Source organism: Musca domestica, unplaced genomic scaffold (assembly GCF_030504385.1).
Source record: "Musca domestica strain aabys unplaced genomic scaffold, Musca_domestica.polishedcontigs.V.1.1 2, whole genome shotgun sequence".
Taxonomy (NCBI): Eukaryota; Metazoa; Arthropoda; class Insecta; order Diptera; family Muscidae; genus Musca; species Musca domestica.
In genome coordinates this window covers 47,991,257-48,011,932 of record NW_026712249.1, presented here as the reverse complement: position 1 = coordinate 48,011,932, position 20,676 = coordinate 47,991,257, and the positions used below count along the sequence as shown (strand labels likewise).

Below are 20,676 nucleotides of genomic sequence, written 5' to 3'. Positions count from 1 at the left end.
AAATGATTCCAGTGACAGCTCATTATATTGTTTACAAGCGTACAAAAGTATTTTGGTGAGAATTTTTCAGAAAAAAACGTATTCGTGATGGTATTCAAGCATGACAGTGGGATAACTTTATATTTGGCTGGAAAACCACAAATGGCTATCGTTAGAGAACTCCAGCATTTAAATGTGAATAAATTTCTTGTGTCTCGTACCATCGCTCGTTACCGTGATACTGTAAGCGTAGCCCGACGTCAAGGAAGTGGATGGAAGAAAATGGCTCGTGTCCTGAACATATCGCAATGTTCCATCGGCACATATTGAAAAATGAGCCCGGGTAAAGCCATTGACATTCCAAAAAGTGCAAGAACTTACACAGCAACAGAAAGAAAATAGACTCAAAAGAGCTAAAGAGTTGCTTTGCTTGGCCGAAAGTGGTGTACTGCCGAATTTGGTTTTCTCCGATGAGAAAACATTCGTTGTTCGGTTGTCCACCAGAACTCAAGCGCCGGCCATGGTAATGATGTGGAGCGCCATAACAGCCGATGGTCGCTCTTCGCTCATATTAATCGACCGTGGCATCAGAATAAATGCCGAATATGGTCGCGAAAATATTCTGAAGGGTGTATTAAATCCTTGGGCACGCCAACAATTTGGCCGCGGACCTTGGACATTCCAATAGGACTCAGAACCATCGCATTCAGCACGCGCCACGCAAGAATGGTTACAAAATGAGGTTCCTCGCTCCATTTCCAGCGCACAATGGGCACCATAATCTCCGGATACCAATCCGTTGGACTATTGTGTCTGGAGTATTTTGGAAAGCAAGGTTGGCATTAAAAAATACCAAAGTGTCGGGTGAGGTACCAGAAGACATTTTTCGATCTCTACCATCTTTCAAACAGTTCTTGTGTTGATAGAAATATAGAGATTACCCAAGTTTGAACATTATCAGGTGTGCATTTCGCGTTTTAAGAGTTTCATGGGTATTCAATATTTTGACCCTTTGTGGGGGAGGTACCAGAAGGAGTGGACCAATATATCTTATCTTCCTAGCATACCTTGTGTTAGTAGAAATAATGGGATGTATAAAATATGAAGAGAACAGGATGCTTATTTAGGATTTTATAAACGTTTTGGTTATTCCAAGCTGTGACCCGTTGTGGGGGATTTTCGATTTCTACCGTTTTTTAACAGATCCTGTGTTGATAGAAATATTCAGATGTACCAAGTCTGAATGGCATTCGAAATTAATTTCGCGTTTTATGGGCTTATAAAAATATTGGGATGTGTGAAATGTGAAATTTTAAGACAATCGGATTCTTCCGTCACATTTTTAAAGACTCATAATTATTTAAAAATTTTACCCTTTTTTGGGGGAGGCACTTGATGGAGTGGACCGAAATTATCCATTTTTGCACCTAACCTAGAACTGACGCAAATATTAGAATTTGCAAAGTTGGAGCAAAACCGGAGTATTGCTTCTCTTTTTGTGCAGAAAATATTGTTATATATATTTTTTTTTTGAAAATTTCGACCTTTTGTGGGTGTGGTACCAGAAGGAGTGGACCGACATATTCTAGACCTTGGTTAAAAATAAATATAGGGATGTGTAAAATTTGAAGACAATTGGGCTCTTACATCACATTTTATGAGAGTTATAATTATTTAAAATTTTGACCCTTTGTACCGATATTGCCCATTTTTGCATTAAACCTAACACTGACGCAAATATTAGGATTTGCAAAGTGGCAGCAAAGTCTAAGTTTGTCAATAATATTACGATGTACCAAGTTTGGACCAAATCGGATACTGCCTTCGAGAGTTATCGTGTGCACTAGCCAGACATACAGACGGACGGCCAGACGCACATCGCTAGATCGATCGTTTTGGCCTATCAAATGATATATACCCTCTCTAGCCATGTGGCAGAGGGTATAAAAATGTTAAACTGTATAGAGTATTCTCTTCGAGAGGTGTGCCCGCCAACACCAGTCAGACAGATGGACCGACATGCCTGTATCGACTTCAAATGTCTTGATATATGGTCTAATACTGTTACATTGTCGGAGAAAATTAACGCTAAATAATCATAAATTCTGTATGATTTTTTTTTTAGCTGAATTAAAAATGGAAATGGAAATGGTGTTTAATGCATACCTTCTGTAAATTTAAGTCTTGTGAGTCCAGCTATGGTCCATTTAGGAACCCTCCCATCAACCACCAACAATTTATCCAGCCATAAATTTCTAGCAATACTCAAACTTATATTTAAAGTCTGTTAAATTTTTTAATTACAAAAAAAAAATTATTTTTTACTCTAATATTTGTTATGTCCTTCCCTATTCTTCTTTCATTACATAACTGAAACCCTCACTCCATCCAAAATTCTTCCTTGTTAACCCTTTAATAATTGTTTTTCTATTCATAATACAATTAGTGAAGGGATTGATTAGCTGTTTACGCCTTTCGACATTTTGCGGTTACATTAAAAATTGTTTTAAAATTGAATTCTCCAAGATTTTTGTTTTGCCGCCAAGTTTTTCTTATTTAATTAGATGTTTATTTAAAAAGTTTGCGTTTTTCCGCCACCCTTTCTTTGAAATTAGTTGGATTGTAGCAAAAATCAAGTTGTAACCAAAAAGCTATTAGATTATGGATACCCCAAATTTCCTCCTTCGTTTTTTTTTTTCAATTTTGTATTGCTAATAACTTTGGTTGCTTTTTGTTGTAGGCAACAAAATTTCCATTTTCTGGTCATAGCAAATAATAATAATAGTAATAGACAGCGCTGCCACCAAAAATCTATTATTCAAAGGGTTGTTCATTCTTGTTTTTTTTTTTTTTTTTCATTTTGAAAAATTATAAAGGGTAAAACTTTATCCAAAATATTTCCAAGGGATTATTGATAATAATTTTATGGGTCTCTATAAATATTTTATGCCCACCAAAATATCTACTGATGTATATGTGGGGGTGTGTGTGCGGAATGGTGAAAATCCAATATTGCCAAAACTTTTAGATTAGTCCATAAAACTTTACAAAGTTACAATTCCTCTTCTGGCTTTCGGAGAAAAACTAAAAAGGCTAAACAACAACAAGCAACATGGAGAAAGTTATGTTGGGTTAATTTTTGATTTAGTACCCCAATTACCCACATGACGGAGATTGTCTATTTATATTTGGGATATGATGGTGGCATCAAATCAAATATATTTCAACAATTTCCAAATAATGAATTCATTGATTTTCGTTTGTTTGACGTTGGAAAAAGATTTGTTAGACGGTCTTTTTGTTGACTACAAATTGCAATAAAAAAGTATGGGTATAGAATCGGAGTAGTTTTGAATTTTAGTCGCTTAAATGGAGGAATACAGAATATGACAGAATCCACGACTTCTAGGCCTGGGGTACATGAAAATATCTGGAAAATCAAGGTTTTGTGTAGAGGGATTCCTATTTTTTTTAAATTCTATAATTTATTGCAAGAAAAAGTGAAATTAACAAATCTACGGTTATCGAAGAAAATCAAATTTTTATCACGAAAGTTCTTTCTACAATCCCATAAGTGTTGTCCACGACAAATCTTGATAAAATGCATGACTTTAACAGAAAGTTTTCATTTTTATTTTTGTAATTTTTTAATTTTTGAAATTTCGCTGGACGGAAATTCTTTTACCCTCCTCTATATCAAAATATTTTTTTTTAACAAAAGCCCTTAGATTTTTGTCACGTAGTTCAAACCCACCGAGACCTCGAAGTGTCAAGGTAGAGCTGATTTGGTTGGAAATTGGGACCGACACCTTTAAAATACTGAAAAATTAGAAGGAACTATTTTATAAGGCCATAGGAACTAATCCACTGAAATTTTAATAAACAAACAGACGCAAGAGGCTAAATAGAGATTAAATTATTAGCTGATCAAGAAATTATATGCTGTATTGGGTCTCTGACGAAATCTTAAATATATTCTGGGTTTTTTTTTCGGGAAATCCTTGGAAATATACACGATTTTTGTTAAAACTATTTAAAAAAAATCTTTAAGGAAAGCCCGCAATTTGGGCAGGGGTATCTTAAACATACATACAGAGTGAGATAAAAAACTGCAACAAAGTCAAATGCCATAATTTTTACATTTTTTCTTAATTTCATTGAATGAAAGCAAAAAATATCGGAAATAGCATCCAATTACAGAATAAGTTTACATTTGTTCGAATTGATCACCTTTGACTCGAATTATGGCCTTCAAAGGGCCAGTGAAACCATCACACGCCCATTTGGCCATTCCCTGCGAAGCATTTGATTGAGGTGATCGACACTCCATACTTCAGACACAATAGTCCAAGGGATTAGTACTCGGAGATTTTGGTGGCAATTGTGAGCTTAAAATGAAGCGAGGAACCTCATTTTGTAACCATTCTTGGGTGGCGCGTGCTGATTTCGATGGTGCTGAGTCCAAGGTCTGCGGCTAAAATGTTTGCGTGCTCAAGGCTTTAATACACCCTCCAGTATATTTTCTCGATAATATTCGGCATTTATTCTGATGCCACGGTCGATTAATACGAGCGGAGAGCGACCATTAGCTGTTTTGGCGGCCCACACCATCACCATGGCCGGCGCTTGAGTTCTGGTGACCAAACGAAAGTGCACATTTTCAGCTGACAACATAGCGTACAATAAAATTGAAATCGGACAAATATATAAATGGGAGCTATATGTATACATGATTTTTGACCTGTCCGCAAGCCCAGGAATAACTATTCAAAATAGATTTGTTATTACATTGTCAAAACGTGGTAAATATATTTAGATTTTGAAAAAATCTGTTCATATCGGAAAACTAGTTTGTGTAATACAAGAATATGATGCCTAATTAATTTATGGCGAATTATATAAAAGTGTTGATATATTCGAAATTTAGGCCAACAGAGATTCTCTTATGATTCTTTTTTTTCAAAATTTTAACTATTTTCGAAGCTAATTTTACACTTTAAAAATAGTTAACGTTCTACAAGATTTTGACCTTATGTATGAAAGGTATGAGAATGAGTGGCCTAATATGTTCTAATTTCGCACTTACCTAAGCCTGATATAAATAATTGCATACGTCAAGTTTGAGCGCGTTTTTTTTTTTGAAAATTAAACATTTTTGAAGGACTTACAGAAAGGTAGAAGTTTCAAGGGCCTGTATTGGAAAAAATTTCAAATAATAAAAAAAATACACAAACAGACCGTAAAAAAATATTTTTTCTAATATCCAAAACGAAAACCTCCTTCACATACATTTGTCCACAAATTCACTGATCATTTCTTTAAATTTTGAATGTTCATTTAATCAAAATTCTACACTCATTCATTGAATTGCAACACTTTCTTTAAACTACTTGATTTTATCAAATGTTTCAAGTGACTCGCAAATTAAACCTCTTACGGTTAGATCTTCAATAATTTGAAATGCCAATTGCTTCCACTTTATGTTCATTGCTATCAAATTTTTAATTGAATTCTCAACTTGTGTTGGAATATTTGAAGAGGTTTTTTTTTGTGCAATACCCACAGAAAAATGCACACACACACACACACACACTTCAAAACTAGGTAGACAATTTGGAGTAATCGAAAGAACAAACAAAAAAGTGTCATTTGCAAAGCAAGCAAGTGCATCTACACCACCACACCCAATCATGCAATAATCTAGGAAAAGTTTCTTTTAGGGGATGGGTCTATTTAAACTGGCCAGAAATTGTCATATCAAAATAACAAAGCGAGTGTCTTGGAATACAAAAATAAAAAAGGCTGTATGAAACACTAAATGTTTTTTTTTACTATGTGTATTATAAGTTTGATTGGGACAAAAATTATGAAACACCTCGAAATATTGGTTTCCCACATAGGAAAGTATATATGGATCTTCCTATCTCGCCGAGCTAACCGTATATATGACCGCCAGTCCGTATGCCAATGTTAATTTGTAATCAAGCTACAGATCGCAGTTATGGCTCTATCCTCACGAAATTGAAAATGGAGGTGGGGTTACGATTAGAATAAACCCCCATTGTTGGAGATAATTGCAAAATATTGAGGGGTTGAAATGAACCAAAAATAGAACATTTTCCTGATTTTGCAGGTGTTCTATAAGCCACAATTATGAACCAATCGACGTGGAAATTTACATGGAGTTGGAGTTAAGGGCTGTGCAGAACCCTACCAATTTCCACTGAAACGCGAATATTTTTAATTCCAGCCAAATCACAAATACATTGAAAGGTCACTTCTGACCATTAAAGGGATGCTGATAGCCAAGAAATCGGATATATAGCAAAATAGGTACAATATATATGTAAAAGAACAGATCTTATTTATTCTGCTTATAAATCAAAAACCATTGGGCCGATTTTCACAATTCTCATCATGGTCGGGTCTCTTGCCAGAAACGAATTTTTACACCCCGCAACACTACGTTTTGAAGGTATTATATACATGTCGCAATTATCGTTCGATCCTCACGAAATTTTGCATGGGTGTAGGGTTAGGGTCAGAATTAAAGCCTATTGTTCTTAAGACGTACATTAAGGGGTTCAAATAGACTAAAAAATTAAAAAATTTCTAATTTTATAGTCGCTCTATAGGCCACAATTGAAAATTAATCGATACGGAATTTCGCATCAGAAGAGAGCTGAGAACAGGTGCACTATTTTTTACATTATTTCAGAAACGAAATCTTCCAAAATGGATTTGGAACTAACGGGACTTTGAACGAATTGTAGTGTTGCAGAGTATTAAATGTTCGGCCCGCACGGCTATAGCCTTTGCTTACTTGTTTCTTTATAACTTAAGTCAGATTTCTGAATACTCCACAAAGTATGTATATATATATTCTTGATCAGCTTAATATTCTATATCGATTTAACGATGTCCGTCCGTCTGTGGACATCACTATAGCATCCGAACGAAATGGTATTTGAAGTTCGTAACGGATATTGCACCCTGTGACAGAAAATTGTCTGTGCAGGTCCACGACATCGTGTAGCCCCATATAACAGTATCTCCCGATATTCGGTACTTTCATGATTTTATCGACATTATTCACCGAAATTGTTTAAAATTTGGTATTTGAAGTTCGTAATGGATACTACGGCCTCAGATAGATAATTGTTTGTGCAGTTCCACGACATCGTGTAGCCCCATATAACAGTATGTCTATCATTAGAGCACTCCAGCATTTAAATAAGAATAAAGTTTTTGTGTCTCGTACCATCGCTCGTTAACGTGATACTGGTAGCGTAGCCCAACATCAAGGAAGTGGATGGAAGAAAACAGCAACCTCAGCGGAAATGGTTCGAAATGTAAAGAAGCGACTTGATCGAAACCCGCGTCGCAGTGGCCGAAAAATGGCTCGTGAGCTGAACATATGGCAATATTCCATTTGGCAAATATTGAAAAATGAGCTTACCCCGAGCTCATTGAAATTCCAAAAAATTGCAAGAACTTACACCGCAACAAAAAGAAAATAGACTCAAACAAGCTAAAGAGGTGCCTCGCTTGGCCGAAAGTGGTGAACTGCCAAATTTGGTTTTCTCTGAGGAGAAAACATTCGTTGTCAGCAGTGTGTAAACAAACAAAATGATCGTGTTTACTTGCCACAGAGGTCAGCTGAAAATGTGTACCTTCGGTTGGCCACCAGAACTCAAGCGCCGGCAATGGTGATGGTGTGGGCCGCCATAACAGCCGATGGTCGCTCTTCGCTCGTATTAATCGACCGTGGCATCAGAATAAATGACGAATATTATCCCGAAAATATTGTTGAGGATGTATTAAAGCCCTGGAAACGCAAACATTTTGGCCGCAGACCTTGGACATTCCTACAGGACTCAGCACCATCGCACTCAGCACGCGCCACCCAAGAATGGTTACAAAATTAAGTTCCTCGCTTCATTTTCAGCGCACAATGGCCACCAAAATCTCCGGATATCAATCCCTGTTGATTATTGTGTCTGGAGTGTTGTGGAAAGCAAGGTTGGCACTAAAAAATTCCAAAGTGTCGATCACCTCAAGCAAGCGCTTCGCCGGAAATGGGCCAAAATACGGCAGAGCAACATTCGGGCAGCGTGTGACGGTTTCATTTATTGCCAAAGGTGACCACTTCGAACAAATCTAAACATATTCTAAAATTTGATGCTATTACCGAAATTTTTTGCTTTCATTCAAAAAAATTTAAAAATTATGGCGTTTGACTTTGTTGCAGTTTTTTTATCTCACCCTGTAGTTCAAACCTGGTACGTTGCAATATTCATATCATATTTATTCAGGTCCTATACGAAATGGACAATGTTAGCCCATTCCTTCGGAACCTACACCATATATGGTCCACAAAGTTGATTAATCAAAATATATTTAAATAATCGAACATTGGCTGAGTGTATACATCTGCCGGCAAAACCGACTTTATTATTCAAACACTTTTCATTTTCGTCCTCAACTCTTACACTTTCAAACTTAACACAATTTAGCGTGATTGCCAACCTGCTTTACAAATTCTGAGTAGTCACAGCAAAAAGATATACATGCCTCTGGATCGCTACTAAACGATATACCCTGAGGACATTGTGTTGGCTGGCAAATGTTTGTAGATCTTATCGCAGGATTTTTCGAATGATCATTCAGCGTTACAAAGACATGACAGCGATTATTATATTTGACAACCTTATACAACCACATTGGCATGGGATTTTTTTCGCCGGCCATTAGATAAATGGGGACAAAGCGATGGGTTTGACTGTGCTGCAGATATTGGACGTCATGGGTTCCGCTCAACACCGTGGCATAAGTAGTTGCGCTGGGTAATTTGTGAATCCAATTCTCGACGTGTTTCCAATTGCGAATGTTACAACCGCGTGCCATTGGCACCACATTCATATACAAAAATGTTGCATCCATTTGATCATAGGTGAGAAAGTCCTGAGAATTGGCCATGTGGCCGCGTTGCAGGGCAAAATCTCTGTTCGACTTAATGTACGTTTGCTGCTGACCCAAAAGTGTATTGAATCTTTGGTAAACATCATCGGCTTCGAATGATTTTACGCGGGCTCCATTCATATGACCCAATTGCTTAAATGTGGGTCGTAGTCTTTGATTGTAAATTGGGGTTGCCAAATTGAAGCCATATGTTCGATGAGTGCTATACAAAACAGTCTCCCGCTGCGTACTATAGCAAATGCTGTAAAGGGTGATAGTATGGCCCGTTGACCATTTGTAGACCATGTCGTACAACTCGCCCGACACACCACTGGCCGAACATGGTTTCTTTGTTGCTTGCACCGTTAACTTTAGGCGATCAGTACAGGCAGCTCCCGCTGGCATGGCCTGGAGAACGCCCCGACTACAGGTTAAATCCACCGGTTGTGTACGTTCATTGCAATAGAGTGTCAAGGTATCACCATCTGGTATGTAATCCGTGCGAAGAATATCATTTTTGTGAATGAAAATGAAATCTCGTCTCATATTCGCTTCGCTTAGTTGACAATTTTGAGCCCAGGCGACTGCGAATGTTTTGAAAAAAAATTCATATTGCGTTTTGTTTTTATTTAATTATTCTTGGAATCTTACCATTGGACGTTATGAAAATGTACAAAACAAATGTGTGAAATAGTATTTTGTTTCCCATAATGTAGCAGTAGTGCTGAAATGTTCTTGCTCCCGTTTGCGTGATAAAAATGAAGTCAAATCACATTTGCGTCGTATTTATACTTGTGATCTTGACATATGAGCCATTCAGTATTATTTTCGCTGCAAAGAAAAAAATATATAATATAAGCGGACGAACTTAGTAGTTGGGAAGTAAACAAATTTTGATTATATATGCATTATTTAATTACTCTATTTCTATATATCTAAACATACAGCTCAAAAAAAAAAAAAAAAAAAAAAAAAAACAAGTAAAAAACCTGTAAGTTCGGCCGGGTAGAACTTTGAATACGCTCCAACATTTGGAACGCATTTGGCAATTTTTAAAAAAATAAAATCCGTTAAAAATTCTGTTAAAATCTTAAAATACCGATTGTAGCCGTTATTTTAGGGTATATACGACGACGTGGTCCTGCATACTCAACTTTTGTCATAAGCCATAACAATATTCAAATGTAATACTTGAAAAAAAAATCGGTGAATAATGTAGCTAAAATCATCAAAATACCAAATATATGGAGATACCATTATATGGGGCTATATCAAAACGTGAACTTGCACAGACAATTGATCACGAAGCTTTAAATACCAAATTTGAAACAATTCCGGTAAATAAAATCGCTAAAATCATCGAAATACTGAATATCAGGAGGTACCGTGATATGGCGGTAATACGATGACGTGGACCTGTACAGACAGTTTTCTGTCATAGGCTGTAGTATCCATTACAAACTTCAAATACCAAATTTAAAACAATTCCGGTAAAAAATGTCGCTAAAGTCTTAAAAATATCGAATATCGGGAGGTGCCGTTATATGGGGGCTATATGACAGAAAATTGTCTGTGCAGGTAAATTTTCTGTCATAGGCAAAAGTATCCATTATGATCATCAAATACCAAACTTGAAACAATTCCGGTGAATAATGTCGCTTAAATCACCAAAAAAAAAAAAAAAAAAAAAAAAGAAAGGTACTATAATATGGGGCTATACCAAGACATGGACCTACAAGGCCCAAAATACCAATACCAAAAGTCCTGCATATAGTATATAAACTTGAGTAAAATTGTATCAACCAACTTTATTTCGTTCTGAAGATAGATAGAGATGTCCGCAGACGAATGGACATAGTACATCGATATAGAATTTTATGCTGATTAAATATACAGTGAGATAAAAAAATTGGAAACAAGGTCACACGTCATACTTTTTGGTATTCGGAGATTTTGGTGGTCTTTGTGCGCTGGAAATGAAGAGAGGAACCTCATTGGTAACCAATCTTGGATGGCGCGTGCTGAGTGCGACGGTGCTAAGTTCTGTTGGTATGTCCAAAATGTTTGCGTGCCCACGGCTTTAATATACCCTCCAGAATATTTTCGCAATAATATTCGGCACATTTTCTCATGCCACGGAAAGCGACTATCGGCTGTTATGGCGGCCCACACCATCACCATGGCCGGCGCTTGAGTTCTGATGGCCAACCGAAGGTGCACATTTTCAGCTGACCTCTTTGGCAAGTAAACACGATCATTTTGTTTGTCTACCAACTGCTGGACAACGAATGTTTTCTCATCGGAGAAAACCAAATTCGGCAGTTCACCACTTCCGGCCAAGCGAAGCAACTCTTTAGCTCTTTTGAGTCTATTTTTTTTTCTGTTGCGGTGTAAGTTCTTGCACGTTTTGGAATTTCAATGGCTTTACACCGAGCACATTTTTTTAATATTTGCGGAATGGAATATTGCGATATGTTCAGCTCTAGAGCTATTTTTCGGCCACTGCGACGCGGGTTTCAATCAAGTCGCTTCTTTACTTTTCGAACCATTTCTGCTGATGTTGCTGGTTTCTTCCGTCCACTTTCTTGACGTCGGGCTACCCTACCAGTATCACGATAAGCTATGCTGGAGTGCTCTAACAATAGCCACATGTGGTTTTACAGCAAAATATAAAGAAATCACACTATCACGCTTGAATCCCATCACGAATAACTTTCCTCTGGTAAATTCTCACCAAATTGCTTTTACACGCTTGTAAACACTATAACGAGGTGTCACTGGAATAATTTTAACAGCTGTCGGGCGAGTGGCTTGGAAATGGCAGCAGTCGGAAGTAGGTTGCAGATTTTTCAACTCAACCTGCATATATGGGAGCTATATCCAAATCGGAACCAATTTCGACATAATATGGCAAATTCATTTTTTTTTCAAAATCCGTTTCTTTTTCCTGATGTGCGAATATAAAATCTAAATTTTTTGGAGGTACCTCCGATTCTGTTCCAGTTCCAAGTGGAATTTAAAAAATGTATTCAGCCTATGTCACTTTCAGGCGATGTTGTAGTCCATAAATTCCAAACAAATAAACAAACATATTATGAATTATTTTACTTTTTTATATATTTTTTGTATTTATCATAATCTGTATGTATGTTATCATATTTTGTGTATTTTTTAATTAATGTTTTCTTAGTCTCGTTTTAAACACATATATTTATTTTTTTTTCATTTCATACATTTTCACACATTTATAAAAAGATCTCACATTTGTCAAGAATCGCTCATATATACGTATGCCCACATTGAATTAAATTTAGAATCAACAAACATTCTTTATGACGTTTTATGTGGTCATCCTATTATAAGATAAGTTGTGGCTTTGCAATCTCAGCAATATATTAGAATGTACTGATTTGAATGAGAATTTTCGGCACACATATTAAAAATAACATAGAAAATATTAAACAACAAATTACATTTATTGCTTGATGTCGGAACACCCCAGTGTGCATGTGGAGCGAACTATTTTAATAAACAATAGAAAAAAATAATGTAAAAATTTAGGATTGGAAAATCCACATAACGTTTTGTAACTTACGCTTTGAATCATAATAATTTAATTTTGTGGGTAATTTTGCTGATTGCTATAGGGATAGACCTATACTTGTAAGAAAAATTGGTGTAAACATTTATCAAATAATGGAAGCAATAAATTCGAAATTTTGCTACCCTCTAACATGGGGGCATACGATCATTGTATATTTTTGGGAAAATTTTCATTGAAATCATATTTCTCCAAAGGGTCTAATTCCATCCAAATTTTTCGCTTTTTTATTTGTTAAAATTTATAACATGTGCTTTTAGGAAATATGTGGGAGCACCAATGATTTGTAGCTGATAAAATGCTAATAAGCTTTTAATAAGAATACAGGGTGAGATGATAAAACTGCAACCAACTTCAGACTTCTGTCATTTCTAAGTCACTCGTCCGATGGCTATTAAAACTATTCCAGTGGCAGCTCAGTATATTATTTACAAGCGTACAAAAGCATTTTGGTGAGAATTTTCCAGAAAAAGTCATTCCTGATGGAATTGGAGCCTGATAGTCTGATTTCTTAATATTTGGCTGGAAACCCACAAGTGGCTATCGTTGGAGCACTCCAGCATTTAAATGTGAATAAATCTTTTGTGTCTCGTACCATCGCTGGTTACCGTGAAACTGGTTGCGTAGCCCGACGTAAGGAAAGTAGACGGAAGAAAACAACAACATCAGCAGAAATTGTTCGTAAAGTAATGAAGCGACTTGATCGAAACCCGCGTAGCAGTGGCCGAAAAATGGCTCGTTAGCTGAAAATATCGCAATATTCCATTCGGCAAATATTGAAAAATGTGCTCGGGGTAAAGCCATTGAAATTGCAAAAAATGCAGGAACTTACACCGCAACAGAAAGAAAATAGACTCAAGAGAGCTGAAGATTTGCTTCGTTTTGGCCGAAAGCGGTGATCTGCCGAATTTGGTTTTCTCCGATGAGAAAACATTCGTTGTCCAGCAGTTTATAATCAACCAAAATTATGGTGTTTACTTGCAAAGAAGTCAGCTGAAAATGTGCACCTTCGGTTGCCCACCAGAACTCAAGTGCCGGCCATGGTGATGTTCTGGGCCGCCATAACAGCCGATGGTCGCTCTGCGCTCGTATTAATCGACCGTGGCATCAGAATAAATGCCGAATATTTTCGCAAAAATATTCTGGAGGCTATATTAAAGCTTTGGGCACGCAAACATTTTGGCCGCAAACCTTGGACATTCCAACAGGACTCAGCACCATCGCACTCAGCACGCGCCACCCAAGAATGGTTACAAAATGAGGTTCCTCGCTTCATTTCCAGCCACCAGGCCACCAAAATCTCCGGATACCAATTCGTTGGTCCATTGTGTCTGGAGTAATTTGGAAAGCAATGTTGGTACTAAAAAATTCCAAAGTGTCGATCATCTCAAGCAGGCACTTCGCCGGGAATGGGCAAAATACAACAGAGCAACATTCGGGCAGCGTGTGGCGGTTTCATCGGCCGTTTGAAGGACATAGTGCGTGCCAAAGGTGACCAATTCGAACAAATCTAAACTTATTCTAAAATTTGATGTGATCTATTTTCGACATTTTTGCTTTCATTCAAAAAAATTAAAAAAAATGTAAAAATTATGGCGTTTGATTTTGTTGCAGTTTTTTTGTCTCACCCTTTATATATCTGCTTCATAATGCATTTAGCCTTACCAATTTCTATAATTCCACATCACATGATGCCTTCGTATGTATTGTAATTTATTGATTTCTATGACTATCCAAGTTACATATTAATTTCCTCGCAGCTTCATAAGCTACTCAACAATTTACATTATTTCACGACAGTATTCTCCCCAACAAAGCACTTCAATTCAATTCCATACAATCAACAAAGTATCCTTCATTAAAATTGCTACAGAGTCTTCATTAACTAGGAAGTAACATTAGCTACTCTTTGAAAAAATAAACAAACATCAAAGATAAGCCCGAATTCGTTAGCATATATTAAAATTTTATGTTAATCATAAAACTTTTGCCAAACTCAACAAGTGTTGAGCGATATGCATAAATTATAGGAAACACGAAAAAAAGAAACTCGCGGCGGTTATAATATCCGTTTTGACACCGACCCCAAAATACTAATTCGTTGCGAAAATAAAAATACAAAAGAAATGATAATAAGGAACCTTTTCTCCTTCTCTCTCTCTTTCTGCGATTTGCATGGCCTCTGCAAAATGAAGCTTCTCCCTCTCTTTCTCCGTTTTTTTGAAGCAAAAAAAATAATAAAAATATAAAATTTTCCATTGTCATCACTGCCGCCATCACAAACCCTGTATTCATCACCTGCCGCGCCGAATACATTGCAGCCATTTTACATTGTTGTTCTTGCTGTTCATCATCTGCCCCTCAAGGATACAAACAAAGACAAAAAGACATTCCATAGGTCTTAATAAAAGAACCCAACATTGAGAGAGTGTTTCCTTTTTTTTTTTTTTGTTTTTCCTTCTAACTTCGGCTAATGGAATGTTAATGATGCGGTTCTTTTCGCATTCATAGCTGGAGGCTGGCACGGATAATGACACCATCCACCAAATTTGCCTTTTGGTAGCGTTAACTGTCGTTTTGTTCCTTTGACAAAGCAAATAAATAAGAGAGGCTTTTGGTTGGGGCCACCGATTTATCATTTGTAACACAGTGGATGTTTTTATAAAACAAGAATGAGCTAGTAAAAAATCAGTTAAGTTCTGCGGGCCGAACTTTTGACACCCTACATCATTGGGAAAAAATATATTTTTTTATAAATATATTTTTCGTTATATATTAATTCAGAATGGCAAATTTGAAAAAATGTAATCCGAATAGATGATTATTGTATATTCAGACTTAGGTTTGTTCCTATAATAGCCAGCATATATATCTGACCAAATTCATCAAAATGTCGAATATCGAGGAAGTACCATTGTGTACCCATATAGACAATTTTCGTCCAGGGAAACTCATTTCATAAAAAATCTAACGAAAATCATGAAAATGTCGAATATCTGTGGGGTAATTTTATATGGGGTCATATGCTATGTTAGGCATATTTAAACAATTTTTGGGCAGAGTCAAAATTACCTACTATGAACTTCACATATCGGATTCCAGACAAATTCCTTGAAAATTTTATGGACAATAGTATATCTATTTACACAATTTTTGATCAGATTAAAAAGTAACTATTAAGAACTGCTTATGTCAGATTCCAGACAAATCCATTGAAAATGTGGGCAAAAATTATCAAAATATCGCTTATCGGTAGTTACCGTTATATGGGGGTCATACGATATCATGGACCAATAAGGACCATAGTCTTTTGTGGAGTAAAGTAACCAAATTGAATGCTTCATTTTCATGTTTAGAATTTAAAATAAATTCATTAACAAATAATCACTGAAATACAGAATATCTGAGGGTAATTTTATATGTGGGCTATATTCAATCGTGAACCTATTTACACAAAATTTTTCCATGTTCATAATTGCCTATTCAGAACTTCGCACATCGGATTCCAGACAAATCCATTGAAAAATGTGGGTAAAGTCATCCAAATTTCGAATATCGAGAGGTACCGTTATATGGGGACAATACGATATCGTGGACCTATATCCGATCTCTGTAAACTGGAGAAATATCAGTTTCGTTTTGAAAATCAGTAAACTCTAAAGAGAGTAATTTGAAGCTAAGCCAATGGGGGAATACTTCAGGTTTTGCAATCTATAAAAATATTGTTGAAATATTGATCGGACCTTTAAAAATTCTAATTTTACGCAAAGGAATTCTACCTATTCAGAACTCGAAATGTCATATTGCAATTGTTTCAGTTTAAAACTTTAACTAGAAGATTTAAAGTACCGAAAATCATGATGTATAGTTTTACGGGGTCTAGAAAGATCTAGAAAAAACTGTCTCATCAAAAACAAAAAAAAATCGGTTTTAGACCCTAGTCTTTTTGGACCTCATACGTATCAGATCCGTCAGTCTATCTATGTGAGTGGTGTAAATGCGAGCTCTTGAAGAGTGTATCCGATTTGGTCAAAACTCAGTACATCGTCATATTATTATAAAACTTACATTGATCTCACTTCTTGGAGGGGTGTGGGTTTTGTACCAGTTTCCCGCAGGAGATCGAAATTTTCATACAAAACCACTTAGGTCAGCACTTGAATAACTATAATTTTTCTAAACTGTTACTCTGATTGATTTATAATTTAGCACTAATACGTCTAAGGTGGAAGGGAAGATTTGATATAACGATCTAGCTCTTCGGGTACCTTCCCCACAAAAAAAAAAAAAAAAAAAAAAAAATTGAGAATATTTTACTTTTAACCTCCTTTGCGAAATATATCATAAATTCTTTTAAAACTAGGAATATGTCATCGTTCCACTCGACCACAGATTAGATGTGAATATGGAATATTTTGACCCACTCCTTCCGACACTTCCCCCACAAGGCGAAAATATCCAGATAATAAAACAAATACTCATCCAAAGAATTCTGAGTTGTTTTTCAAATATTGCAAAGTACGATCTATATCAGAACCAGTAAAAATGATCAAAGTCAACTCTGGTTATGAAAAAATAAAAAGAAATAAAAATTCCAAACCAATTTTGATAACATTTCCTAGGGCTTATATAATGTCTCGTACCAAATATCATTGATATCGGTGACTGCAATTTTTTAGATGACTGCAGTGGGGAATTTATGTTTTACCCACAGGGAACAGAAACAGCCAACATAAAGCAAATTATGTCGAAAAATATGATTCAAATCTCAAAAACTGGCGGTACTTTTTTTCAGGATTATATATGATCAATAAATGTGACCCACTTTCAGCAACGAAAAATCTATGGATCTAAAACAAATTTAAATAATGTTTTATGAACCATCTTCATTCTGTTTGAAAGTTACAGTAATTTCCACAGACAGACAGAACGGAGCAAACGGAATAACATGCTTAATTTACCCCATTGGTAAAAAAAAGGAAAAGAAAGGATTAAAATCTATTAAAGTATAGGATATCAAAAATACGTCTCGGTCAAACTTAGTACCTTTAGAACTTTTATTTCATAATTTTTCCATCAAAGTATAAAAATTAAACTCCGAACACTGTGCCTCAAATCCATTTCATTGTCACATTTATTTGTTTTTTGTTGCATTGCAAACTTTGTTCTCATGTCTACTTATGAACGATGATAAGTTGAAAGAAAACTTCCACAGAAAACGAATTTACTTTAAGATTTCCATAAGTTGCTGATGACAACGATAATTACTAGTGGAATGACAAATATTTCCCTAGATGGTTAATAATAAATCCAATTAATATTTTTTTCTAAAATCTGTTGACATTTTTGTTGATCCTTGCTATTTAAAAGTCAATAAAAAGATATAAGTTCGATAAATGACTCTCATATAAGGGGATAATGTCAAATGATTATATCAAAACGAAAATGGAGGATTTCTCTTCGTAAGATGTCAAAATATGGAGATTTTCAATATTATTTTTTATGAAAAAATTCCGCAACATAAAGGTTCAATTAGGCGTGACATATAACATCACCGTAGCCATAACTTTAACCATAACCCCACACACATATAATTTTGCTGATAAGCTGTGACATAAACCTAAACCGCTGTTATTTATATATTTCTGCAAAAATATTGAACAAAATGTAGATAAATAGGAGGGCAGGCTACTATATGATACCCTACACCACTATTCGTATTTAGTAGACCTTCCGTAACAAAAAAGTTGGTATTGGGAATTTATGTGAATTAAATCATACCAACTATGAACCTTTTTCTAATGGGTGTCATAGTTTTAGAGAAGTCACAATTTGGGAACTATATCCAAATCTGAATCGATTTTCAACAAATTTGACGGAGGCTTTTGTACCTCTTGTACCATTTAATATTGCTGTATAGTGCATGAAATATTGTACTAAAAAAAAAAAAAATATTTATTGGAGCAATAAATATGCCGGACCGAGTTCCACCAAATGAGAAAATTCGGTTGAATATGAAAAAAATCTATTCAATTTTGGCTGATATTATATATGGTGATATCGGAGCTATATAAAAATCTGAACCGATCTCGATAAAATTTAGCAGAGTTTTTTTCGAGCAGTATCTGATGTCCGGTATCAAATATCATTGTAGAGGAGTGCATGTTATGCATGTGAGGGACCTTAACACCAAATCGGATAAAACATATATATAGGACCTATAGCTTTTAGGCTGAATGCGGTCAGAAGTGTCAAAATTCATTCCATAAGGGCTGATATTAGCCATTTGATGCACAATAAATCTGATATCAGATAATCATATAAGGGAGCTATTTCTGAGCTATATCTGACATCTAGTACCGAAAACCATTATTGTGGAGTGTATATTACGCATGTGAGGGACTTAAAACCCCAAATCGGCTGAAACATATATATTGGAGCTATAGCTATATCTGAACCGATTTTCACCAAATTAAAAGTACTTGTTTCTAGACTCACATCGGTCGGAAGTGCCAAAATTTACTCTATTTAGACTGATATTATGTGGTAGCTATACCTAAATTTGATTCTCACCAATTTCAATGGGGTCGTCCTTGGGCCAAACAAATATGGTTTGGAAAATGTCATCTCAACCGAATAATAAATGCGATCTGCATTTTGTTCCAAAAAAAAAAAAAAAAAACAAAAACAAAAAACGTGGACAGATAAACCGATATGCATAAATCGACTCAGAAAATGATTCTGTAAAGATCCTCTAAAGTAACTAAGTGTCTATCTCGCTTTCTTTTCCATATTACAAACAAATGCACAAAGACAGCTATGTATGTGATGTAGAGTATAATGACAAATATAAAATAAAACCGAAATTCAATTGGTATCTACGATAAAGTTTATGGTTATGGCGTTATGCTATGTCAAAAATTATTGCTGTTTTAAATGGTTATGGTTATGACACGCCTAACTGAACCTTAAAAAATCTCACTTTCTTCATTTTCTTGTATTTAGTATGTGAGGAGTCCATTCCCATCATTATTCAGTAATTTTAGAACCTATGCAACCGTTAATTATAATAATTTATATAAAATTGAATGAATTAAAAAATATCGATATATAATTTAAATGAATTTGGTCCAACTGAGATGGCCAAACTTACCAGAAGGTGAAAAATTACAATTTCTGATTATTGATTTTATAAATAGATAGAGAATATATTACATGTTGTAATTAATTTGGCAATTATGTGTTGTTCATATATTCTAATTATTATTTCGAAATGTTCGATATAGAAGTCCAATTTTATGTTTATTTAATGACAAGAAAACACGATACAACTATACAAACTACACCTACTGACCTGAAATACCTGTAGGCCAAATACCCAATATGTTTTATATGAATATGTGTGAATAATAAAGTGTCCACGTGTCACCTACACTCATAAATATGTGTACGCATCTCTCTTCCCGGAACGGAAACACACGCTTCGTATCATCCCACACACCTTCAGTGTATCAATTCCGAAATATATCAACATCTCCCCCAAAAGAATAAATATAACACAATAGTTGTCATTGCTTTCAGGTAATTATCTTTTTATTTTGGAACACAACTTGGGACTTAATTATGACAATGGACAAAGTGCTATAAAATGAAACTTAGGTTACCAAACAACATCCATAGCAACGAAGCTCCATATCTCTAAGCTGGTTGCCTTAAATAATGCACATATAATAAAACATAATTTTCATTTGCGTTCTTACTCATTTTCTCTGTTCTTTTTCCATTTCTCTTTCAGATCCAATGTTTTTGTGAATATATTTTCTGGAAGTAATAGAAGTCATCTGCACAAACAGTGAAGCAACAAACCATCTCGCAAAATGGGTAAGTTGCGTTGGGAGAATAGAGCATCCTCCTTTGCCCACAATTGTGGAATGTAATTTGTAAATAGCTGAATAATTGTCATTGCAAATGTATTAAACACCAAAAAAGGAATTATGACATATATAACAATGTATCGAAACTTAAATTTTTATAAACTTATATGGGTTCAGCTATAGTTTTAGCTCCCATATATATGTTTCATTTGATTTGGTGTTAAAATCCCTCACATGCGTAGAAAACACTCCACAACAATG

General features: G+C 35.4%; 2 protein-coding genes across 2 annotated transcripts in view; one reads left to right on the top strand and one right to left on the bottom strand.

Moving 5' to 3' along the window:
• LOC101887557 (mastermind-like domain-containing protein 1) overlaps nucleotides 1-20,676 on the top strand; it is a 285,577-nt gene that overhangs the window by 134,144 nt on the left and 130,757 nt on the right. Inside the window, exon 6 of the mRNA XM_059121464.1 lies at nucleotides 20,337-20,422. Within this exon, the coding sequence (XP_058977447.1) occupies nucleotides 20,419-20,422 (4 nt within the window). The 5' untranslated portion in view covers nucleotides 20,337-20,418. The remainder of the gene's footprint in view (nucleotides 1-20,336; nucleotides 20,423-20,676) is intronic.
• Nucleotides 8,400-9,718, bottom strand: LOC131802094 (uncharacterized). The gene is made up of 2 exons (XM_059121467.1): nucleotides 9,592-9,718; nucleotides 8,400-9,524 (listed from the first exon to the last, which is right to left on the bottom strand). The coding sequence occupies exons 1-2, from the start codon at nucleotides 9,647-9,649 to the stop codon at nucleotides 8,482-8,484; spliced, it is 1,101 nt and encodes a 366-aa protein (XP_058977450.1). The 5' UTR covers nucleotides 9,650-9,718; the 3' UTR covers nucleotides 8,400-8,481.

Coding starts and splice junctions, on each gene's coding strand:
- LOC131802094 (XM_059121467.1), bottom strand. CDS start 9,649: ATGGGAAACAAAATACTATTTCACACATTTGTTTTGTACATTTTCATA. Junction 9,525..9,591: donor CATTTTCATAACGTCCAATG/GTAAGATTCCAA, acceptor AAACATTCGCAG/TCGCCTGGGCTCAAAATTGT.